Source organism: Ambystoma mexicanum, chromosome 5q (genome assembly GCF_040938575.1).
Source record: "Ambystoma mexicanum isolate Mex_15411 chromosome 5q, UKY_AmexF1_1, whole genome shotgun sequence".
Taxonomy (NCBI): Eukaryota; Metazoa; Chordata; class Amphibia; order Caudata; family Ambystomatidae; genus Ambystoma; species Ambystoma mexicanum.
In genome coordinates, this window is record NC_090933.1 from 991,713,754 (window position 1) to 991,740,463 (window position 26,710).

The 26,710-nt window shown below is 43.9% G+C and overlaps 1 protein-coding gene across 1 annotated transcript in view; it reads left to right on the top strand.

Moving 5' to 3' along the window:
• The window catches only part of PKHD1L1 (PKHD1 like 1), a 361,418-nt gene that overhangs the window by 255,949 nt on the left and 78,759 nt on the right, over positions 1 to 26,710 (top strand). The window contains exons 59-61 of the mRNA XM_069622133.1: positions 3,332 to 3,461; positions 18,153 to 18,326; positions 21,479 to 21,582. Coding sequence (XP_069478234.1) covers positions 3,332 to 3,461; positions 18,153 to 18,326; positions 21,479 to 21,582 — 408 coding nt within the window. The remainder of the gene's footprint in view (positions 1 to 3,331; positions 3,462 to 18,152; positions 18,327 to 21,478; positions 21,583 to 26,710) is intronic.

Consider the following 26,710-nt stretch of genomic DNA (forward strand, 5'->3'; position numbering starts at 1 on the left):
TGCATTAGAGCACAGGTAGGAAGGAATGGCATATGAGGAAGGACACACAGCCTCTAGGTATTGTTTGGTTATTTGCCCACCCATTGGGTGGCCATGACCATGCTAATCCCTGTGGCCATTACCACCCAGTTCCTGCCCCTCCCCGCCCAAAACACCGTCTAACATAAACTCTTTCATCTTCTTTATTCAAGCCTTACCATCAAACTTTCATAGCAGTCTTCTGAGAGTTAATGACTTAATTGGAGTTGTACACCCTCTACTGGTGTAATCAAAATGTCAAACTGGTCTACCCTTGGCCACTCAATTTATAAGCACTCTGCCATGTCCTTTACTGAAGTTCTGGCCAGTTCTGGCCTGTGTATATGTATTTGACATTTCCCAGGCACTGCTATTAGATGCACAGTCACTCACACCATTTTCCACCTGCTACGACCAGTTAACACCACTGTGGCTGTGCCTGGAAGGTGCCTTTCCCATGCCTACACAAAAGCCCAACCTATTGGCATTGCCAATGCTTGTTATGACATTGAAACAGCATTGGTGTGATTGAAAATCATCTCACTCCACTTAGTTATTTTGATCACAGTATAAAACCTTTAGTTTGCATGCCAACAAAAAATCGAAATCACAGAAGCATAAAAACAAACAGAAATGCAAACTCTCGAACGACCAGAATTCAAATTCACCCAAGTCACTACAACAGAGGTCGCAAAAATTATAAACTCTCTGAAACCCTCACGTTGTCAAGGTGACATCTGCCCGGCCCAAATCATAAAAGATGCAGCGAGAGAACTCACTCCCTTCATCACCAGGTTAATAAATGCCTCCTTTAAATCTTGCCAGGTTCCCTCTAACCTGAAAGACGCATGGGTACTACCTCTACTTAAAAAGCTTCTCTCAACCCTACCATCCCAACTAATTACAGGCCAATAACTACAGTGCCTTTCCTACTCAAAATCATCGATAAGGCAGCCTACCTCCAAATCCAGACCTACCTAGAGATTAACAATCTCCTAGGGCTCAGAAAATCTGATTTTAGACACAATCATGAAACCGAAACAGCGTTACTAGATCTGAAAACGGAAATAGACTTTTTAAAAGACAACAGACAATGCACACTTCCTCTGCTTTTAGACCTCTCCACTGCCTTCAATCTAGTTGACCACAATATACTTTGTGAGCATCTGTCATCAGCAGCAAACTTCTCTCCTGAGGCTGCAACGTGGATTAAATTCTTCTTAAATAACAGAATGATAAGAGTATTCTCTCCGACAGATGCAGCCGACCCCATCCCTATCACTTGCGGAGTGCCACAAGGCTCCTACGTTTCCCCCACATTATATAATGTGTTTACCAAACCTTTATTCGACATCCTGGACCGTCTGGGTGTTATCTACACCAACTACGCAGATGACACCCTGATACTGATCCCACTATCTCGCAACTACGACTCTGACAACGACCTACTAAACAAAATCTACCTCGTCATTGAGGCCTGGATGGCCACCCACAGCCTATGCCTGCATGACAAGAAGACTGAAATTCTCATACTAGGCGCCCCTACTATCTCAAAAAACGTAACCCTAAATACACCTTGTTCAATATAGACAGCAACCTGATTATTACGGCCAAGGAAACTAAAACCCTAGGCTTCCATCTCGATTCTGCCTTGAACCTTAGGAAACAAGCTAACGCCACTGCAACAGCTACCTCCTATACCTGCAAACTTATTCATGCATGTAAAAACTATCTTTCTGCTAATAGCCGTATCATCATGGCACGGGCACTAATCTTGTCTAAACTTGATTACCGCAATGCTCTCTATGCAGGAGCAAATAAACAAGTGCTAAACAAACATTAAACCTTGCAAAACAATGCATTAAGACCGCCCTGGGCATTCCTAGAAAGGACCACATCTCTGAAACAAGAAGAAGCCACAAATGGCTCTCAAACCAGGATACAATCTACTTTAAACTTGTCTCTATCTCCCACAAATGTCTTTATAATGCTGCCCCTAAATACTTGATAGACAAAATCGCCCTAAAAACTTCTTCCAGACCCACTATATCAGCTAACTCCTTCTGCATCATCTCGCCACGCTTCATCTTAAAAAGACCCAGAGATACCAGCTTCCCGGTACAAGCAGCTCTGGCATGGAATGCCCTCCCACTTAACCTACATTCCTACCCTAACCTCCACAGCATCAGGTCCAACACCAAAAAATGGCTCCTCACCAATGACACCACTGCCTCCATTGCCTGAATCTATAAACTAGATTCCACACATACATCCTCCTTCTTGCGGTCACTACCACTGGTGGTCAGTGTGTCACTAGAAGTCAGGATCTAGCCAGACTAGAGTAACAGAAGTGCAAAACAGAAAGAACATGGAAACAAGCATTCTCTGTATACGACCTCAGACTGTGGATCCTCGCAGCCATCAGCATCACGCTCGGTCCCACGCTCTTGCAATTCAGAACACAAATGAAGACCCTCCTCCCCGAAGAGCATAGTTCCATATCCCATAATATACACCGTCCTACACCTATGAAGCCCGGTTCCCCACCTTATATCCATCCTCTACAGCTCACACCAGTGTGCCACAGTTACCCCTTTCTGCACTCTCCAAGTTGCCATGAAAAGTAAATGGTAATTAGTTCATGCTACTCTCAATGGTATGCTGGTAATATGTGCATGTTGTAAGTGTTTTTCTTTCTTCTTCCTTTTTCTTTTTGGGTTGAAATGATGATGTATATACTTATGAGTTTTATACTGTATAATCTTTTTATTTAGATTCGTTCTCTCTTCTATATATTTAAAGAGTTCCTTGTGATCTGAGCACATTAAATTCAATTAAAAGAAAGTGTCGTTTTTAAGTATTTCCTGAATTGTATGTGGCTTTGTTGGATTTTCAGGGCTGAGCGTAAAGCCGTTCTAAAGGTTGAGTCCTAGGGGGGACAGCATATTTCTACCAAGTCTTGTTTGCTGCAGGATGTAGGACGTAGTTATCCTATTGTTGCAGATCTCGGGAAATGTATTGGATTATTGTGGTTGAAAGTATTGGGCAGATATTTGGGGCTTTGGAATATTGGATGCGGTAGAATGCTCACTATATCTCGAAGGACTGTATCTTGTGGCTCGAGGAGGTGCAGCATTGAGTTTTAAGCCCTGGCATGACGTAACCTCTACGTTTAAGCCGAAAGATCATTTGCTGCCCTGTTTTCACTGACTAGTAACTTTTTTGGGCATGCCTTTTCATCAATTCACAAATGTTTTATCGGAATCAAGATGCATTTTGTTCTTCTAACTCTCATTATTGAATGACACATCAGGTGGGCGAGGACATTGTGATAACCACCACAGGCTACAGTCCCTGGGAGACCGAAACCAGAAGCATCATATCTGTCTCGGCGGATGGGAAAAGCTTGTCTCTAAATGAATCCCTTTCCTTCACTCACATTGGTAAGCGTTGACTATGATCAAATCAATGAACACCAGCATTACCGTAGAGGGAAATGATGCGCTCCACTTGAGATACATTTCATCAAACAGTTTGAGTCCTTGTTTCGGTTTCCATGGAGTGCTCCCTACCGTCTCCAGCATAACAGAAAATGCTCTGAGATTACACAGGGATCCCATTTTGCATACTCTCACTTTAGAATCTTCTGGAAACTCTTGTGAAGGATGTCATACATCCTTTGAGTGAAATATGGGGCCTGTTTGTCTTCAATGTATTTGAAAACATGATCATTTATCTAGTTTAAAAAAAGCATGTATAAGCAAAAGTATTTTTTTCAAGCAAGAGGGCTTAATTAAATGAGGCTCACGCTGCTCATAATTATACTTTGAGCCATGTCCACTGGGCTCCACCCTTCGCAATGATGCACACTTGCTGCAACATTACATTGAGAGACTCCGCCTGCCCCGGCCCGGTGCATACGCTTCCAGGTTGGTTACAACCTTAGCTGGAAACTACTATGCTGCTAACCTATAGAGATATAGCTTAGGCATCAGTTCTGACAATAGCCACTTTGATAGCCTCCACTGGCATGTCCAGGGCCCTAAAAGCCCAAAGCGTCATCCGTAGAGGTGATGGGCTTGTGTACCATCACCCACCTTTAATGGTACTTCTCATGGTGTAGGGAATTTCAAAAGTAGTGCACAAATCATTATCATGTGGTTTGTAATGCTGAATGAGCAGGTGGTGGTATGCAGGTTATCTGCAGTTTGGAAAAGAAGTATCCCCCTGCAGAAATGTCTACAAAAATGTACTGGTGGACCTCAAAGTCCAAAGGTTTTCTTGGGCTCCTCCGCGAGTTCCAATGTGCACGAGGCACAAAATGAAATAGAAGCCATGTTACCACTGCTTTTGCATCAGAAACAATATATGTAAGCACAGCAGTTAAGCCATAGGGCCTCATTAGGACCCTGGTGGTCCCGTAATGAACAGTGCCAGTACGGAACCGGCACCATTCATTACAGGCTGCCCTATTACGAGGACTGCTGTGGGACCCACTAAGGAATGCCTGGTCAGACCAGGCGTCCTTAGCGGGTCCCGCTATCAGTCCAGGATACTAACAATGGGCCCGTCATTAACGGGCCCATTGTTAGCATCCTCCCCATTCCCATTGAGCCCTATTGGGCTCAATGGGAATGGGGATTAATTTTGACCGGGTCCCAGAAAAGGGCAATTACCGGGTCCGCCAAGGTTGGCATGACCCGGTTATTGCCCTTTTCGGGACCCGGTAAAAAATCCTTACCGGGTCCCAGAAAAGGGCAATTACCGGGTCCGCCAAGGTTGGCATGACCCGGTTATTGCCCTTTTCGGGACCCGGTAAAAAATCCTTACCAGCGGCAGCCGTGCCCTTAATAAGGGCACGGCTACCGCCAGGGTCGTAATGAGGCCCATAGTCTCTTTCCCTCTAGCAGTAGCTCCCATTAGTGATTGTGATCTTCTCCACTGGGAGAGTGCATGAGCAGACCCCTCTACCCATGTCTTCCATTACTAGTGAGAGATGAGTACTGTGGTCTCAACCTCTTTGAAATTGTCTTTGTTAGGTTAGATTTTCATATTCATGCCAAATTTATTTTCTCTGATTTACCTTGTGTGAACTCATGTCCCCAAGGGTAGAAGGATACTTTTTATCCTGTCTTCAATTCCCATTGGGAGATCAGCACACACCACCTTATGTTGAATGCTGAGGGGTTATATAGTATCCTCTTTCTTACTGTCCTGTAGCATTTCTATTACAGTGACAAGCATACCTGTATGACTGGTGGCAGTGGATATGTTCTACTGACTTTGTCTTCTGTCATGCCTGCCTGGAACCAATTCCAACTGGGAGGTTGGCTGTCCTTTTCTCAAAGTTTGAATGAAGCATGTGGGCTGGTTGGTTTGCTTCCTGGATAAATGACTTGGATCTGGAAGATGAAGACTAGTTCACCACATGAGCTGAACCCGATGAGGAAGAAGTAGAGAAGACGCCTGTACCTGTAGCTACTACCAGCAACCAGAGATGCCTGCTGAGTAACCGCTGCATGTGCTGAACCTTTCTTCCATTTGACAGACGAGTCACGAAGACGGCGAATCTGGCCCTTGGACCGGTGGGTCCAATTAGTCTAAAGAAGACCTGTATTTCGAGCTATCCCATGACGAGCTGTGACCTTTCTGGCCTGCAAACCGCTAATACCCTGTGACCTCGAGGATGAGTGCTGTGCATCACTAGGAAAGAACGACTCTTGATGAAACTTTGGTGGACTCCTGTTGAACCTCCAGAAGCAAGATTCCAGTCCTTGAAGTCACCTCACCAGATTGCTGGACAACCGTTCTTCATCTGATGTCTTGAAACGGTGCCATAACACAGAGCTGCGAGAAGCACTGAAGAATCGTTTGCGGGGAGCCTTTCCTCTTAACTGCTGCTGCAATTTCCCATCCAGTGTCCTTTTTTTCATCTGAAGACCAGGAATCCAGAGACTGGGTTGTGTAGCTGCTGCATCATGAAGGCAGACATCTGCAGCATCTTCTTCACTGCTGATAGGTACTGTGTGGCTTGAGGTAAAACTTACCTAAAGTGGCTGCGTCGCTCCTGTGTGGTGAGGGTGGTGATTCGTGTGTTTGAGAGTTCACCTATACCAGTTGCCCATGCCTAATGCTGGAACATATGCAGGGAGCCTTCTTGCAAGTCCTTGAAAACCTTTACTAACTTTAAAGTTAGCTACTTTCTTGTCATAAGAAGATATTGTCTGGGACCCTGATTTCCTACAGTTGCCTGATCCTGTTTTGTCTACTGCTGGATCCTTGGCCACCAGGTTCCCTTCTGCCTCTGAGAATACTCATGCTAGGGAAACACTGGTAAAGCATAAGGCCTCTGTGGAGGAACTCTTAACAAGTGTTATAAAGTACTTTCTTGCTAAATGTTGGTATTGTAACTGCATATTCCTGAAACAAATTTAGTTACATGGGTTACAAAGTTGTTGCTTACCTTCGAAGTGCATACTGCCATTCTGAGAAGTAATTGCCAAATCTTACTTACCTTTGAATTGTGTTACACTATTCTAAAAAGTAATGTTGGTGTAACTACATATTCCTGAAACAAAATAAGCGTAACGGTTTACTACCGATAGGATTTTACTCACCTTGATTTGCATACTGCCATCCTAAAAGTTTAGTGCTGGGTTTTACTCACATTGAATTGCATACTGCTATTTCAGAAAGTCTTTTACATCATGCTTTACTTACCAGAAGTATTGCGTTGGTTGTGATATTGTGTTTACTGCTTGTAATAGTACTTACCTTTCTAAAGAATTCTCTTTGCCTGTGTATATAGAAAATAAACCATTATGTTTATATATATCTGATTATATGTGTTCCTTTAGACCATATGTATGCTACAATTTCTTTGTACCTTCCTACAGACCTCTCTCCCTCCTAAAATAAGCCTGGCTGATCTGCCATAGCTACCACTTTAATGGGTAGTACAGTCCTGTACTAAGAGTTGGAGTTTCTGTATTGCCCAAGGATAGTCTTATAAAGTCCTTCTTAGAAGGACTTTACAAAAACTGGGCTAACAGTCTTAAACCCTTGTGTATTTCCTGTGAGATAAGCAATCCATTTTCCAAGTTCATGACACTGTTCTTTGCCACACAGATCTACAGAAATTGCAGCCCATCCGCCAGCCGAGGCGTCTGATATGCACTCCCTCAGTCTAAGGAACGCATAGATCCTTTGCATGGTGACTTACACTAGAGGAAGGTGTGTTTCCTACTCTAAAGGAGGGGAAAGTGACATTAGCACAGATCTAGTGGTCAAATGAAAACACGTAAAGACAGAATCTACATTAAAACATTAAAAAGATGCAACTCGAACCAGTATGCAGTTTCTCTGTAAATAAGATGTTCAGAAACAGGCTTTGGGAAACGCTCCTCAGTTATTATGATGCAGGCCAGAGGTTGTTGTCAGGTCCAAAGTCGTAACATTAATGCTAATACTTTCCAAGTCAATTTCAAGGATTAAGATACAGGGTCCTGTAGGTCACTGAATCCTAAATTGTGCAGCGGGTTGTACCAAATGGTAAGGGCTTTGAAGGCCAATTTATTAGGCCAGAGCTTATCAAGCAACTTTAAAAAGAGTTGCTGGTTACTAACATTCATTACAGTTTGCAGTTTAGGGATTGTTGGGTTAAGGACTGCAAGGCCACAGTTGAATGGCCCTAGGACACTTGTATTTAGTACTAGTGCAAACATGTCTTCTTACGTGAAAAGAAAACTATTTCAACATGATTGCAGAGAGAAACTAAAGGTGTGTGCCCATTCAAAAATGTGTGTTCATGCGAAATTAACTGCTGTGACGTATCACAGGTTCAGTCATTTCTCCCCAGGGAGAGTCTTTTCCTGTGAGGCTAGAGAGCTGAGCCCACTACGCAACACTGTGAGGTGTCAGAAATGCGAGACAGACACAAAGGTATAGTTTTCTCAACATTTGCCATTTATAAAAATGAAAAGGGGTGAGATAAACGTCTATCTTTCACTATGCTAATGAGGATGGCACTACCTAGTAAACTATATCAAAAGAAAGATAACATAGTGTCCAAAAAGTCTCTGACGCTCACACTAATACATACAACAATCGTATACAAGGAATATTTGGATATCTTCGGTTCAACAAAACAGTGTAAAAGTTCAACCTTATAGGTTTCAGAAAGTACTCCTTGTACCGAGTCTTAGGCTCCCTTACCCTGGATCAATTCAGGAAAAACCTTGTAAAAGTTCTGATTCAACAAAGTTCTGTTCAGTTCAATACAAAATGTCTTTTCCCTCCACTGCTTCCTCCCACTTGGTAAAGAATATGTCTCTTTCACAAACACTTGTTCAAAAATCAAAGCAATTATTGTCCTCCATAATTAGACCTTCTAGGATTTAGCGGCATGAAATGGCAAATTTTGCGGCATGAAATGGCAAATTTTGCGGCACAAACCTTTATTTATTGCGACATTTTTGCAGGACATTTTGTATTATCTGGAGGGTGTAAGATTGCCACATTGTAGGAAAGAGGCAGAATGCATGGCTAAAAGAGAGTCAGGGTGTCATTATTATCTATCTTTTGTATTAATTTAATAGGATGAATCCCGGATGTCTCTGGCTTAGCAGAACAGTTTCTTTTGTTTTGGCTACATTTTTGTTTTAATGTGCATGCCTATTTAATAGTATTAACTAAATTGATCATTATCAGCTGTAATGCTGAAACTTTTCCCCTTCTATGTTCTCCAAACCCCCAAACACCCACACACCTCTCTTACTAACACACATCACACAGCTCAACAACTCCCCATTACAATTTGCATTCCTGAACCTCTCACTCTGTCATACAAATACTAACGTGCTATGTCACACTGTCAAGTCACCGTTTTCACTTCCCCGCATCTGTCAAACTCCAAATCATACTCCCAACTCACACCTTACACTCTACAATTCCTCCCGCAATATACAGTCCTTCATTATTTTGTGCTGCTTCTGCATCTTGCATCCTTTCTCCCATTCTAACGCACTCTTCACTCATCTTTTTCCCAATCTATAGCTCACTGCCTCTTTCCGGCCAACCGCTTCCTCTCTGCTTTCTGGCTCACTGCTCCCCCTGACCACATGATCCATCTACTTTCTGTACCTCCGCTCGCTCTCAGATTTCTGGCCCAACGCATCACTGCTTCCTCTGCTCTCTTGTTTACTGCTTCCTTCTCTGACCCACTGCTTTCCCTCTGCTTTCTTGCCTATCACGTCACATCTCACCCATCACTTTTCCTCTCTCTCTCCTTTCCCTTTCATAGTGTGACCATTTTTTTAAAATGTAGATTTTGACCATGTTCCTCAAAAAATGAGACATTTAAGCCGGGGATATGCTATTTTTAGATAACCCATTTTTAGAAATGAGCAGGTCACCTTATTCTCAAAGGCGACCTTCGCATTTCCACGAGGATGAGCTGTAGTGCAAATTGTGCGCTGGACAGCTGCCTTGAATAGGGTTCTGGGTTGTTTGACAGAAGTGTAATTATTTGTGGCGGAATTGACCGTTGTCAATTTTGCTGTGAATAGATTTGCACTTCAGTCAGACAACCCAAAATGTACCTTCACCACCAACCCACCAACTCCCCTAGTTAACTGCTTGGTCGCTGCCGCTTCCCCCTCGAACCCTGCAGTGTCAGATCAGTCCCTCTAACGCAGGACGGATCTGATGCCACAGGGTCCCTTTTCTGTTTTGTTTTTGTTTTCAGACACCCACCTCCAATTCTGAGAAAGCGGGGGACACCCCTGCAACCCCCAATGCCAAAATACTGAACATAAGGAGCGGGTGACACCCCCGTAACCCCTGCTCCACATGTTCGGTATTTATAAAAATCGATCGAATGGTACTGGTGAAATAGGTCAAATTGTACCATTCAATTGATTTTTGGTGGTCAAAATGGGTAGTACCTTGAATAGAAGGGCTCTCCCGACAGTGTTCTGCAAGCTCCCAGTGCGTCCACTGTAAACTGCAACCCAAAAAATGCATTTCTATCCTGTTTGAGGAACAGAAATGAAAGCGACATAGCAGTGCTCATTCCTTAAAAAAATGCATGACCGGGTCAAGAAAGACCCTGGGGGTCATTATGAGGTTGCCGGTCCGGAAACAACGGTACCGGTAAACTTGCCACTATCATTGTTTCTGGACCGGCAAGCTACGAGTTCTGCGAGTGGGTGCCTTTCAGCCCACCAGGTCTGACCTGGCGGGCGGAAGGGCACCCGCTCGCAGACCTTGACGGATGCACCGGCACTGTTGCACACAGCGCCGGTGCATCCATCCTCCCCATTCCCATTGTGTCCAATGGGACTCGATGGGAATGTGGATTTTCTTTTTTCCAGCGTCTGGCCAGAGGGACCGCCAGAAAAAAAATGACTCTGGCGGCAGCCATGCCGTTTTTACGTGCACAGCTACCGCAGGACTTGTAATGAGGCCCCCTGTCATGCAGTGGCACCCCCAGCTCCCATGCGCGTAGGGTTGCCTACAATTTCTGCACATTTAAAAGTGCATCTTGCGTGGAAATTTAGGATGCGCTTTTAAATTGGCAGAAACACCCCCTGATTTACTCAGAGGTGAAAAAGGCCATTTGAATGGGCGCGCATATAAAATCCACAAGGATTTTTTAATAAAATGTTTTTTTGCGGGATCGCAAAATCGTTATAAGCTGGAGGGTCTGCATAGTATCCTTCCTGGTTAGGCAAATGTCTATCCAACAAAACACAAGTTCATAAACCAAGGTAATTGTTTTCCTCAGGGTGCAAAGCAATTATTAGCATATCACACTTATTCTTCCAATGGAATACTTTTTTTCAGGATAGCACAGCAGCAACCTTTGGTGATGTAACAGTTTTCAAAATGATAATAGAGTTCTTTCCACCACACTTTTTTGCCCGAGCCACACTTCTTCAAAACATCTTCTTTCCTGGTATACTCGTCCTCCAAGACTAACTACTACTGATACCTTTTCTGTTTTACTAGCCTGCCAGGAAGAAAACTCCTACAACTACCATTTGTCTTAGTGGCAATATTTGTTCCAAGGTTCTCCACATTAGTATTCCTTGAGAGAGGAGGGCTAAACAATGGCTTTACTCTTGACATTCTTGCCTCTGTCATGAGGATCCGCCTGAAACCTGCATCCAAGAGTAACAGCTGGTATGATTCCAACATAGCCACTCTGAAACGCAAGTGCAGAGCTGCTGAACAGAAGTGGCAGACCTCATGCTCATCCTCTGACAAACTGGCCTGTCGCCTACACCAAAGGCAATACGGTCTCCCTATCCACCCCAAGAAGAGGGCCCACGTCCAGGCCCGTATCTCTGGAGCCTCTAACAACATGGCTGAACTCTTCAGAATCTGCAAGAAACTAGCCAATCCATCTGCCGTTTCCACCCTGCATCTTCCTTCTCTGGCCCTCTGTTCTTCATTGGCCACCCATTTCACCTCTACAACTCAGGATATAACCTCCCCTCTTTCTTCTACCCCTTGCTCCATACTCCCCCTATGCCCCATTATCCATTGGCCTCTCCTCCACCCCCTCCCACTCTCTCCTCCTTCGCGCCTATCACAATGGACAAGTTCTCTAGAGTAGTTTGCTCTATGAAGGTCTCATCCAAACAGGTGTCTCCCTGCTTTTCCAGAACCATTAAGAAGAACATTTCCTCCCTCACTTCGACTCTTGCTGACTTCTGCAAAAACTCCTCAACATCTGGGTCTTTCCCTTCTTCTCTCAAGCACTCCCTTGTGCACTCCCCCTAAAAAAGCCTTCTGCCGATCCCTCGTGTCCGGCACACTACCACCCTAGTTCTACTACACCCTTCCTTGGGAAACTTTTGGAGAAGTTGGTCTTCCCCGAACTGAACCAACACACTGAGCTCGTTGGTTGTCTACATGACCAGCAATCTGGATTCTGAGCATTCAGAGGCACGAAAACAGCTCTCCTGAACACCTGTGAAGAACTGCTTGCAAATCTTGACTGTAACTCTCCTGCTGTTCTCATCCTCCTTGAAGTCTCTTCTGCCTTTGATATGGTCAACCATTCTATCCTCATGAAGTGGCTCAGAGATACTCTTGGTATCTCAGACTGAGTACCTGATTGGTTGACCTCCCTCCTGACTGACTGCCGTTCCCAGGTGCTCCTGGTCTCCTTCTCCTCCTCCACCACTCTCTCAACATGTGGTGTTCCCCAGGGCTCTATCCTCTTGCTTTGGCTTTTCAACATCTACCCTGCACCTCTTGCTCAACTGATATCTGCCCTCTCTCCTCATTTCCAGTGTTACACAGATGACACACAACTTTTCTTCAAGCCCCCTCTTCCTCCTCTACCATTCCTGACTGTCTGTCTGCTATTCATTCTTGGTGCGCCTCCAATGATCTCTGTCTTAATGCCAGCAAGACCGAGATCCATCGTCAGATCAGTCCCTCTAACGCAAGACGGATCTGACGCCGCAGGGTCCCTTTTTTGTTTTCTTTGTTTTTGTTTTCAGACCCCCACCTCCAATTTTGAGAAAGCGGGGGACACCCCTGCAACCCCCAAGGCCAAAATACTGAACATTAGGAGCAGGTGACACCCCCGCAACCCCCGCTCCACATGTTCAGTATTTATAAAAATCTATCGAATGGTACTGGTGAAATAGGTCAAATTGTACCACTGAATTGATTTTTGGCAGTCAAAATGGGTAGTACCTTGAATAGAAGCGCTCTCCTGACAGTGTTCTGCAAGCTCCCAGTGCGTCCACTGTAAACTGCAACCCAATAAACGCATTTCTATCCTTTTTGAGGAACAGAAATTCATTCTTGGTGCGCCTCAATGATCTATGTCTTAATGCCAGCAGGACCGAGATCCATCCTAACGGGACACCTGTTCCCTGTTTCCCTTCTGCACTCTGGCCACCCTCTATGGGCTAACCTCCCTCTCCTTCCCTGAGGTCAGAAACTTTGCAGTCATCTTTGACTCCTCTCTCTCCTTTACTCCTCACCTCTTGGACCTTGCCAAGAAGGACCACTTTCAACGTCACCTCCTTAAAGGTATTCTGCCTTTCCCCACCATCCCCCAGATGCCCAATGTCTCTAGAGCTCTGGTCCTCTCCAGGCGAGATTACTGCAACATCCTCTTCCTCAACCTGCCTCTTTTGTCACTCCGCTCTCTTCAACTAATCCAGAATAGGGCTGCAAGACTTATCCTTGGTCTTAAGCCATGGGACTGTATCTCGCCAGCTCTAAAATCTCTCCATTGGCTCCAGGTTGCTGCAAGGATCTCATTCAAGACCCTTTTCCTCATCCAAAAGGCTGTCTGGGCCCTTGGATTACACTACCTGCAACTCTCTTTTACTGAATACTCTCCTTTCAGATCCCTTCAATTTTCTGGCTCCAACTCTCTGCTGATCAAAAGCTTTTCCAAGCAGAGAGTTGGGGGCATAGCTCTCTCCTCAGCTGGCTCCCTCCTCTGGAACAGTTTCCCTCTCTCTCGCTCCATCTTGTGCCAGTCCACCTCAAGTTCCACAAAAAACTCAATACCTTTCTCTTCTCCTCCTCCTTTCCTCTCCCCCTCCCATGCTAATCATGCCCTCTGTTGCTGAGATTGCCAGCCTGGTCCCTCATGAGTCCAATTTTGTCCTGGCCTTCTGCCCAATTGCTCCCAGAAGCCCCCCTGCACTGCCCCATGAGCCTGTTTTTTTGCCTCTGCCCTACCCTTGCCTGTTGGGCGGTAGACCTCCCTCACCTGGGCTTTCTCTACCGATGCACTTACCTGTTGCCTCCCCAATGGGCACCTCTGGCACTTCCTCCCCTAGGGGACCCTAATTGCACTTACCCCCACCCACTAAGCCCCCTTTTTCTTCTCACTGCACTTGCATGCTCTGAATGTCACAAGGCCTAGCAGGACTGGTGTTCCTTTCCCTTTATTCATTGTCATTTTAATTGTTTTTGCTCCCTTGTTCCCTTCCCTTGTGCCTTGTGGCACTTTGAAACACTGGCTTGCTATATAAGCTTCTTATAAATATCAAATAAATAAAATAAATAGTCTCTTGACTCTTCGAAATGTGGGTTACAGGTTTTCTCTAAACTGGAAACTCAAGAAAGGAGAATTGCGCCCAAGTTTTCTCTTGACTGCTTCTTTATAGCCCCCTGGCTGTTGGCAATATGGGTTACAGGTTTCCCCAAGTTGGTATCCCATAAAAGGGGAATAGCACCTTTGGCACCTCTTTACTTTATTTGTTCAGCAGTCACAATTATTGGATACTGCCAAATGTCCTGCTCGGAGTGCTCCGAGATCACCTTTAACTTCAGGCCAACTCATCAGTCTACTTTGGCGTCCCTGCTTCAATTTGTTTTGCTGCTGCTGACCTCTGCATTCTGCTCACTCTGTTGCCAGCTCCCATGTAACTTCAGAGGTCTGCACAGCTTTTATAAAGAGCTCTGCCAGCCCCATTGAACCGCTGCGTCCTCCAGCACACCGAAACAACACATGTCGGGTTGGTAGCACATCTCCAATACAGCTGGGCTTCTCTTCCCATGAACGTCCACAGCACTGCTTCCTGCTGCGCGCACTCTGCAATACCACACACCTTTTCTTCCCATGTCGGCTTCAGATGGCGCTCTTACTTCTGCTTCTGTGGCAATCCCAGAACTCAGGACTGTTTCTGCCTCTGCTACTCCTTCCGCGTCTCCCCCAGCTGTAGCTCATTGTTGGGTTTAAATGTCCCGCTCCGGTGCCTTGCTCAACAATCCGAACATTCTGTTCAATAGCACCTCTGATCCTTATTAACTCTGAGTCCCTCTCCCTCTTCCCAGTTACACAGGCATTATGGATCCTGAAGTCCGTAGTGGTTTTGATCCTTTGCCATTTATGTAGTTTTGGTTGCTTTGTGAACTGAGAGTTGTCAGAGTTAGGGGATGTTATGTAAAAGCTTTGTCATTTAACATTGGAGTAGGACCTCTACCTAAAACATACTCATGGCAATTAGAGGTTGTCCTATTTGATTCCTGAACTCCAAAGGTACAAACCTTATTCTTTTTAGATGTCATTTCATAGCAAGTTCTTTGGGTAGTTTCATGGGAGGGACATGTGCAATGACAGCATGCCATTAGGTATTTGGGAATTATAGGACTGTCATCCTCACAAGAAGATGAATACTGCATCCCTCCAAAAGGAGTCATTACTTCCCCCTGACAGCCATCTCCTCCCATGTGATCCTCCGTCATGATACCATCCCCAGGGTTAGGATCAGGTAGCCTCTGCCTTCCCCTGGCTACATGGGAGGAGCTCCTAGGCTGGAGTTCAGTGATGGCTTTACAGGATTCAACACATACCCTCCCTAGGGGTAGAAGCAAGCGTGACCTCACTGGGAGAGATTCCTTGCCCTGGGGACAAGGACTCCCGTTCCGATGAGGAATTCCCTATGGCCCAATCCAAATAAAAACTGCTGGAAGAAAACATGAAGAACAGGTTGAGATTTGTTATGTTCATGCAGAATCCTGGAGAAATCCTGAAAAGAATTATGTGTGTAGTACTGAGACAAATAAACTCATTGGAGCAATACTGAGCACAAACAAAACAAAGAGGAGGGACTTCATTGCTTCAGCAGGGAAGCCTCAGCGCAGCGTCATAAATCTCGGAGGAGGAGACATGAATGAGAGAGAGAAGCCGGATATTCCAAAGCTGCGGTTGCAAGCACAACTTCCAATGACAGCTGGTCTGATAGATTGAGCAGGCTTCAGTCCAGGAGACCCGAACCGAGACAAGCTGAAGAACTGGCTTGTGTCCCAGGAGGGAAAGAAGGAGAGGTGGTGGTGTGACCGAGTATGCAAGGGAGTGCCTCGGGACACTAAGACCACTTACCTGAAGGCACCGTGGAGTGTGCTGAGGGAGGGTAGACCAGTGGACAGCAAATCCATCCTGACAAGAAGAGAAGAAAGCCCTGTACCTATTAGAGGCCCGGTGATGTGATACCTGAGTCGGAAAGGTAACGTGGAGAGCAGGAGACCATGGGTGGGCAACGGCAATAACGATTGGGACATTCATACTCATTCCAGTAACCAACTAATATTGAAGAAGAGTGATAATTGTTACTTGGGTATTCATACTTGTCCCAGTATAAGAGAAGTGTTGGAGAAAAGTGAGAACCATTACTGGGTATTCATACTCATCACAGCACAGATGAAGTACTCACAGAGAGTATGAAACATTACTGGAAAACTCATCCTCATCCCAGTAGAGAAGAAGTATTCAGAGAGAGTAAGAATCATTACTGGAACGCTCATACTTGTCCCAGTAAAGAAGACGTATTCACAGAGAGTAAGAATCATTATTGGAACAGTTTTACTTGACCTGTAAAGGACAAAGAGTACAAGAGAAAGGACATCATTATTGGAACACTCATACTCATCCCAGTGAGATACAAGATTATAAGAACAGTGAGAATCATCACTGGGTTACTCATACTTGTCTCAGTGTGGCAGAGGTGTATAAGGTAATTGGGAATCAGTACTGGGCTACTCATACTCGTCCCAGTAAAACACCATTTGGGAAGAAGACTGAAAACAATTAACAAGTGTTGATAACACCTATGAGGAGTAACATTAATTGGAACAGCATTAGTTATACTAATCAAAATAAGAATTGAAGTTACACCAGAAGAGCGAGAGTTGTATTTGCAACAGTATCATTGGTCATAACCTTGAAAAGGTTTAGGCATTGACTCAAGAGAGAGTCTGAGATTTACCTAACGAGCGAAGAGCAAAAGAGCCCCAAGAGTGAAGAGAAAGCAAAACAAATAGGTTTAAAAGAGAACAAGATAAAAGAGAAAAAGAAAAGTGGGAGGTCCAATATCGGAATTTGTATACTTGATAAAAGTGATAACAAAGAACTGCCTGTAGATACTTTACCAACTGAACTTGCTGAGCAAGCAGCCCACAAGAGAAGAGAGTAATTATGTTCTTCTGCCTTACCAGATAGTGGTTTTGATAGTGGTACAGTCAGGTTAGATTAGGATTTGGACAGTGGACAAATCTTTCTTTTGGACTAATGGACAAGTGACAATCACCCTAGTAAGTTTGGTTAGGTAGGGAAAAGCTGTAGCTTAGGGAAAGCCAGGCATTTTCCTTTTTCTTGTAATAAAGATTCATTTACATATGGAAGATCCAAGTCTGTGCCCTTCTTCTGACCCGCCACACTGCCCAGTAACATGGTAGTCAGTGAATGGATTATTCAGTACAGAATACAATGATTGAGTTTCAGATTTACGTTTAAAAACTCCAAAACTAGCAAATGCTTTAGATTGGCTTGAAGAAAAACCTGCTGTTTTAAATAATGAATAATGGCATTCAAGCTGGCAAGATAGTTCACCGGGATTAGTGCTCTCCTCTGACATATGTGTGCAACCTAGCTACAATCAGAGGTTTGAATCCCATGCTGGAACCACATGCTGTTTAGAAACGGGTGTTATCATTGGCCAATTCAATGGTTCTCAGTTATTCGACATTAGGGCGAAAAGCTAACTCAGAATAGCTGGGATTCGAACCTGTTACTGGGGGATTCACACAGGTCTCTCAAATGTGTGCTTAACTTGTTTAACATCCTTCATGTACTGACCCATAGTATCTGTATGGAATAACTGATGGAAAATATCTCCATTCACTAATGTCATAAGTTCTATACTTCATGATAATGTACGTTCTTTGTGAAATACAAAAAAATGGAAAGGTGGGCTGTACACTCTGCAGTTCACAACACTGCCACTCTTACACTTATCGTATTATCTGAGTGTAATTAAGGATGCACACAGCTTGGTAGGATGGGCTCTAACCTCCATTGGCTGATCAAAATGCACTTCCCTGAAACCACATATCATTGCCCTGAGCACCATGGCATTCCTGTAAATTGATGAAATGGGGGGCGTGCACTGCAAGTACAGCTCGAATCAGTCATTGGAGCAGAAATCTGCGTTCCTTTAGATAGCATAGACTAATCTTAGTAAAGCAACATGATGTTATGCTAGCTGGAGACATGTTCTTACATTTCTGAATTCATGAATTGGAGTAAGTAAACTATGCAGGCACAGCATTGTCTAGGATATCACAAATCATCTTGTTTTTTTTTTTTACAGCTGAAACTCATCAAGTGGGCAATACCCTTGACATGTACACTCTGGCAGCAGATGTCGGTCTACTCAGCAGAAACATCAAAATCATTGGCAACGACTATCCTGGGTGGTATGCAGAATCCTTTGGCGCCCGGGTGCTTGTCAGTGCTTTTTCAGTAAACGGCAATAAATACCGAGGTAAAATGAATTCCTCTAAATAGCTTTTTCTTTAGGAAATCTAGATGTTTGCCCTTCTGGAAAAGGCTTTGGTAAAATGGATTTGGTTGGGGGTGCTGGTGTCTATGAGTAATGCAGCAATGAACCGATTGATTAGTAACTGAAATTCCAGTTCCAGAGATGTTTGAAGGCGAGACCATGAATAAACGGATTAACACCAATGTGGATCAAATGCATGTACCTTTGTTTCAAGGATAATATTTGAATGGAATAAATTCTACTTAGTTTGTAGATTTCCTCCATCAGGGGATTTGTAGTGATATTAAATAATACAGAACAAAATTGTGACCCCAATGAGCCTCACTCCACAAAGACTGAGCAGACGTTCCTTATTGCCCTCGTTCAAACATAAGTAAGTATATTTCAGTGGTAGCCCAACACATCAGCCACGAAGCAGAAGCTTTCTGATCGACTACACAGATCCAGGAAGCTAAACCGCCTAGGGCAGCATAGTTTCAGCTGCGGGTCTAATGTGAAGACCAGACTCATAGGGGTACACGGTGATGATCGATTCAGTGGAGGAAGTGTTCTTCCTTCGTTACAATTCTTCTGGACCCAGACAATATCCTAGCAACTGCACGCGGCATGGTGTTCAGTGGTTGTGGGCCTGAAGCAGGGAGAGCTCCCCCAATTCTGAAGAAGAACATCTGGACAGTGGTGGATAGTTTAAGAGAAATGCAAATTTGGGTTTCCTTGAGAAAATGACCCCAGAAGCTAACCGAATTCAGTAGTTTAAATGCACTAGCTTTGTAATGGAGCAAACAGAGAAAACCAACAATGTAGAACCCAAACTAACTTGCAAGCTGGATACTTGCCTTTACTGTAAAGGGACACGGATTTGATTAATTAAGAATCTGAAATACCAGTGAAACCCATTATACTTTGTTTTGGTATAATGGTCTCGGCGCCATCTGGGCAGGAAAATGGGCAGGCACGCAAAAGGTTAAATTAAGTGCATCACGTTTATTATTCTGAATCTAAGTTAAGAGCTACTTTTGGTTGAATAATGAAGGAACATTAATCATGTAACAGGTGGTCCTATTGGGTATGTATTTAACATTTTACATTTTACAAAATTGCTCCAGTGGTGGCAACAAAAGTACACATCTTTTCAGGCACACATGTTGGCAAATATGTTAGCAAATTTCTCACCCACCTCACACACAAAAAGAACTGCTGTGTGCCGTACTTCAGCGCCAATTTTCAACGCTTGCGATATTGGAGGAGTGCCACAAGAATAACAATGCAAAGGCATGATTAACGAGAGTGCCGGTTGCTAGGTCGGTTTCCAGCCCTTCCTAGCAACCGGCACCCATATTCCTAAAGTGGCGCAATCATTCCAATTTCAGAATATTGCACCACCTTTAGAATAGGGTGTAATAACCGAAAATGTCGTTAGCCCTTTCTACGACATTTTCGGCAATTACAACCCAGTTGAGAATCGGGCCGCGGAATATTGCACCACCTTTAGAATAGGGTGTAATTACCGAAAATGTTGTTAGCCCTTTCTATGATATTTTTGGCGATTACCACCCACTTGAGAATCGGACCCTGAGTCTTAATTATCGGCCCTCCAAGAAGATTTGCATCATTTGCATAACGCATCGCTGTCATTAGGGGAGTGAACCAGCCCTACATAGATTAGTCCAATCACTTCCAAAATGGATCAGTCTAGAGCAGAAAACTAGACTACCTCTTCTCTGTACCCAATATGTAATGTGGGCATTAAAGACGGTAACATGCAGCTTCCTTGCACAAACATGAATTGCCTTATACCCCCTGTCCCAAAAGAATTGCATCTCTTTTAAAGATGAAGTGCTTATGCTCTTCATGTAATGAAGTAGGGCACTATCAAGGTGCATTGCTGCTTTTTATTACAAACGAGAAAGCTATGTACCGTCAGTGGTAAAATGACTTGCCCACGCTAATGCCCATTATAGAACAAATGAATGCCGAAAAAGCATGTTCATTATCACTAGAAATAAGATTGGTTCTGAAGTGATCTTAAAGGAACTGCCTTGCAGGAGGGCACAGAGGGGACCCATGCAGGAGTGCGGGTGCTGTGGTCCTGAACCACGCCCAAGAGATGGGGGAGGGCAAGACGGGGGTTGAGAACCTATCAGGGTTGCAGAGAGTGTTGGATGGGAAGCAGGGTCACAAAGAGTGATTCACCACAGCAGCATAGATGGACCTCAGAAACCAGACATTGGCAAAATGGCCTCAGGGGAAATCACATGGTATCATACTAAACTGTGCCAAAACCAAAACCATTTTGCGATACCTGAAGTATATGATGCCTAATGAATCCTACCTTTTCCAAACAATTGATGTATGTTATGGCTGCCAGTACTGTTAACTGCCAGAGATGCATAGTGTTTCTGTAATTGGAAAATTGTGGCATTATGTGTTGTTTCACTGGTGCTATTTTTACCACCATTGGGTATTGCCAAGGAAGTGATTTATCAAGGGTGCTAATTCAGTACCACCAGTAGCTACAATGCCACCTGGATCACGACCCAGCAAAGCAGCAGTCTTGGCAGAGCTGCCATTTGCAACTTGCGATCATGTGGTGCTAAAGGCCCACCAAACTCTCTGCCATGGCCTTAATGTCAAATGTACATTTCCTCCCATCTCTCCGTCACTCAAGACATCATTGCCTACAGTCACAAGAGAGCATTTTTGAAATGTGTACCAAATTTGGAACCCACAATTTACATGTGCATTTTCATGTATCTATGTCAATTCAGGTAACATATCATACCCCTGTTTTTCTTGGACTATGATCGATACCGTTTAAACGTATGCCTGAAGTAAGGATGTGAAATGAGCAGGACAATATGTTTACGAAACTTACATCACACCTTTTTTGTAAAAAAAGACAGAGCATTTCATGCTAAGTATCTCTCGTTCTGTCGTGGCTCTTGCTATGGTAGTTTGTGTCCCTTTGCAGTTCTGCAAATAACAATGGTTAGTTTCACTATGACACGGATTCCAGCAACGGGTGCACAGCTCTTGGCGCTCTGTGACTCTTGGTGTTCTGACTTTCGTACCCCTTTATGGGGGTAAGCATCTGTACAGCATCACCTGCTCATGCTATCTTCTCCCTTCTTTAGGAAGCGCACGCATCAGCAATGTGGAATTTTACCGCAGCGGTCAGGAGGGATACCGGGATAACATTGACCCAAGATATTCTTTGGCGTTCCTCAACTTAGACGAGGTATGGCAATGCATCTGCTCTATATTCATACCCGCCTCTCCCACAATGAGGTATGATTGAATCAAATGCAGGATCTGCTGTGTTCAAAGATGTTCTACTGGCTTGGGTAACTGAAATATGCCCCCAAGCATACACATTACTAAGGGTGACCATATACTTGCAGTTCCATGTTGTTGCCATATTTCTGAGCAACCATGTATGATAGTGGGGTGCAATGGCATCCAAATGAGTTGGTGATGGCTCGGTGATTTATAAAATGTCATGGTGGTCAACCAGTACCATTAAACAGCTGCAGATGAGGTGTTTGCAATAATTTCTATATGCTGTTTGTAGATGCCTTTTGCATTTCATGGTACATTACACCCCAGGTATGTTGTGTCTTCTGTTTCTCACACTCCTGTTGAATGTATGCACTGAATCTTGGTGCGATTCATATAGTGTCTTACATGTTATATCTGGGAAGGGTTTCATTGACATTTTGGCAACATTGACTCAAATTATTGTCTGCAAAGTTTTAGTACTTTGCATCCTGCATGTTGCCCTACAAGCAATGGCCAATAAGACATTTTGTATGTCTCTCAGGCAGCAGGGCTTGTACTATTCAAGAACTCTCTTCTTGACCAAAGGCCTTGGTGTGTATGTACATATATTGACCTTAATATTGGTCTGGTTAGATCATTAGTATTGGCAATGGATTGCATTGGAGTAGATATCATTTTGGGTGGTGAGAATCTCAAGGCCTCTTATCACATTTTGCTGTGTAGGATGTGTGAGAAATCTGAGGGCATCCTCACACCAACTCTCCTTGGATCCTCTTCTCAGGTGCCAAGGAAAGGCCATTGCTTTTGGACCCTGACCCTGGGGGTGGAGATGCGAGGGAGGATCACCTGGATGGAGAGTCCTTGGGGATTGGGCAGAGGATGTCTGGGGGTGAGACATGGAATCCCCCTTTTACTGGTGCTAATCAACCTTGCACTCCCCTGCCTTTAGAGGCTATTGCCAATCCCATTCTATCATTTTTCCACAGTCACACCACTCTAGTACTGGGATGAGGAAGTGGTGACCAGGAGCAGTACACATTAACATGTCATGTCTCCACTCTGGTACTGAGACGAGGAAGAGGACTGTGAAACAGCAGTATAATAGTCAGCCAAGTCCCACTAATTGGGGTCAGGCAAAGGACTAACACCTGCAGCCAGTTGACAGGCTACAGGTGTCTATAAGGAGAAAGAAGTCAGAAAGAAGGGTAAGACAGCTGGGAGAGAGAACCCAGGGTGAGGGAGTTTAATTGGGAGAGAGACCCCAGCTTGCAGGAGCAGTGCCCCGTATGGACAAAGGAACCTGCTTGGTGAAAAGGACACTGAGCATTGCAGTAAAAGCAGAGAGACGCCGCACACTGACCAGGCTGTCAGAGGGGCAGGCGTCATGCAAAATCTGTGGCTGCGTTTCCTTCGCTGGAGCTAGGGGACACTCAAGACTCCAGGGGCTTGGATACCAGTGAGAGACGATGGGGGAAAGTCAAGCCGGGGGACTCCAGGGGCTTGGGTTCGGGTATGCAAGGATCAGAGAAAAGGAGAGTTTTATGAAACCCGAATCAAGCTGCCAAAATTGCCTGCAATTTTGAATAACAAAGTAATGTTAAGTTATGTGAAGCATATGAAAAATACTGTACGAATGAATTGAAAGTGAAATGCAATTTCGAGAATAGTGAAAGAATAGTGAAAGCCAATCCAAGAGGTCAATGGATAATATGAGAATATGAATAAAAGGAAAGCCAGTAATAAGGGCCTTTGAAAGCAAGTGTAAAGCAAAAGGGATAAAGCACTATTGTGAAGTGTGAAAGCATGTTGTGGGGACAAGGAACGTCTGCCCCAAAGTGAATGGTGTTAAAGTCACGTTGTGGCAGAGTCAAGAAAACTGCCAAAGAGGAAAAGAGCTGCAAGCGGACAACTGATGCAGGTTCAACGAGGGAGCCTATGTCTGCAAGCAAGAATAAAGAGAACAAGTGACTATAACAAAGTGCCAAGGGTTTTCAGTTGCGTAATTTGTAAAGGGTGGACCGTGTGGTCTGACAACTGCGCCTAGACTGAGTAACTCTACTTGGAGTGCAAAATTGGTTTAGAAAACTTAATGAAAGCCAAGAGAACTTGGGGACGGAAGCACTAAAACCTTGCTTTTGAACTGTGTTGAACTTGGGGAAGGGAACCCCAAGGTCTTGCTTTGGAACTGTTTTGAACTTGGGGAAGGGAACCCCAAGACCCTTGTTGAGACTGTTACCCTTGGGGAAAAGAACCCTGAGGTCCTTTTTGTGGAATTGCTGGGACCTTAAGGAAGAGGCTGTAATACAAGCCAAGGAAAGGCTCATTGTTTCAACACTATTGATGTGGTTACTGACATCCTTACACATTATGTATCTTTAGATGTGAGGGCAAGCAAAGGTTTTGGACACAGACAGACTTTTAAGTTGAACTCAAGGACACAGACGATCCTTAGTTTCTTTAGGTAGGGAATTCCCACCTTACTATAGGGCATATTAGACCTTACACCATCGTGACATTTAAGTTAATACAAGTATTTTATTTAAACTTTGGTTCTGCTGTCTGTATCTTGCTTCACGATTCCTTCACAGGTGTCAATTTGCTTACACGCCTGTTGTAGTACTGGATCTCACTCTGGTGAGCACTACAATTCAGTGCATAGTTAGAATGTGGCCTAGGTAATGTATGGTATGGGACTAAGGGGCAAATGTCTGACCCATTTCTGGTTTAGAATCCCTGGTACTGAAAAAAGGTCAGGCTTGAGACAGTACAGCCATGTATGACGACATGGCATAAGGTTGTGAAGACCTGCAATTTGCCTAATTGGCATGAAGATACACATATGTAGAGCATTCCCCTTAGTTTCTCAGATCCACATGCAATGAGATGGAGGGAAACCTCTATGAGAAGATTAGGGCTTATGCACAGTGCTTAATCTGTAAACAAATAAATTCCAGGGCCGAACTTTTTTCTAGTATGCTTGTGACGCATCGGTGTGAACAGCAGCCCAAAACTGTTTCCACAACTACGGCTATTCCTCACAGTGTGAGCACAGTTGGTTTTAAAGCTACGACTCGCACAGCTCATTGAGCTGGATGGATGCACTGGCTGTGAAAGATACGTGATTTACAAATATAAAATCAACATAAAACAAAATAATATGTCAGTTGTGTCTTGAAATGGGACATATTTAAGTGCTTCTTTAAACACATGATTCTTGTTAACATATTGCTGTGTTCTTAATATGGCAAGTGGAACTTTCTCCAGCCACAGAAAACAGAGCAAAAATGCTTTCCTACTATGCTAAATTGGGTAAATGTAGGCAAAATCATTACTGAACTGATACATTTTCCTGTGAAACAGTGCAGCAAGATCTTCTTGTCTAGGTTGGCACTCAGTATAGGCACCCCTCCATGGCAATGATATTGTCTCTGACATTTCCCTGGTGTTAGTACTGCAGGCTGTCCTGTTGCCCACCCACCCTTCTTTAGCAGTGCTTCCAGTTATTGCAGTAGTAGAGCTGCACCAATGTCCTGCGGACTGACTGAAGCAGAGTGCAGGCATGACCACAGCATGGGTGCTGAACATTGTTCCCTCTTTACTCCTTGTTATTCATGAAAATTGATAACTACCGTGCTACTTCAATGTCGGTCATCAGGTTAATGAAGTAAAATGAGCCAGTTCAGGATGCAGAGATGCATGGCCAGTGCACACTGTTGTTGCTTGTTGTGTAATAAAATAACATGTTTCCAAAAACACCACATCATAATCAAACAGATTCTGAGATAATAAGTGCCAGGGCTCAAAAATAAGTGCCAGTGTTAAGCCCTAGCAAACACCCCCACACATTAAGCACTGCTTATGCATGAGAGAGATGTAGATTACAATTCCTGTTCAACTTTATGACCTACTAAGTGCTGAGGATGGGTAGGCTCGCCCTATTTGCATAGACATGCATGTAGCTCAGCATTTAAGGGGTTACATATCGGCAGCTGCCACTCTCTTTAAGTGGCATTAGCTCTCTCCAGGGATTATCGAGGATTTATTAAACTACTGTTTCCAATCTGGGCCATACGTAAATAAAGGTTTGATATCAGCCTTTGACAAGGTTTATTATAATGATAACTCAGAAGGAGACGGAGCCCAAGTAAGATGGCAGGAGCATATCGAAGGGGAATGAAGTGATAGAAAGGGAATGAGACAGTTTGAAGAGAGTCAGCAGAGTGTGTTATTAACTCATCACTATCCTTAGCATTTTAAAACTGTTTTAGGCAGTGCTATTCAACTGCCAGCCTGAATGATTAAGGCAGAGGGCCTCAAGGGACAGATATAGTAAGCATGTTTGCTACGTGCAGTGCTATTTAAGATCATTGTTAAAGGATTTTTTCAAAACGTCTGCGATAATATATTAGGTAGTTACTCCCGCACTTGACATTATAATTTTGGGCTGGGCCATTAGTTGGGCTACACAACTTGAACATACAGATAGTTTGCATGTTTGAAGGGATTTCACGCCTCATACTTGCAAGACCTTGTGGTACAATGTAGTGCCAGGATTCAAATCCCCGGGTCAATAGTGTGGCACCAAGAATTGGTTGCCCTTTAATTATATTTCAAAAAGTAATTGGACTTTTTGAAACTTTAAGTTACCATCACAACATGAGCCATAATAAATTGTTCTTGTAAATGTTACTGAGTGGCAAAGAGACAGTTCTCCCCTGTTTGCTTTGGTACTTGTTGAATTTATCATGTATTGCTTTCTTTTTTCTTTATGACACATAATCAAATCTGTTTATGAATACATATTAATTTATTTTTTTTAATTTAAAAAAGTTAATTGTATGAGGCAAGGATTTTTCATCACCCCCTCATTTCAACTAATGTATGTATTCATTGATTTCATGCGGATGATTAGCTCCATGGAAAGATCAATGCACCCCAATGTTGTGCAAAGAGGAACCCAGTCTTACTCTTTGCAGATTATAAGAGAAGCATTTCCTGTATATAACTGTCATCTACTTTTATATGAAATTATGAAACATTATTTTCTGTTCTGACAAAGTGACTCCAGAATTAAGACATATCTGATC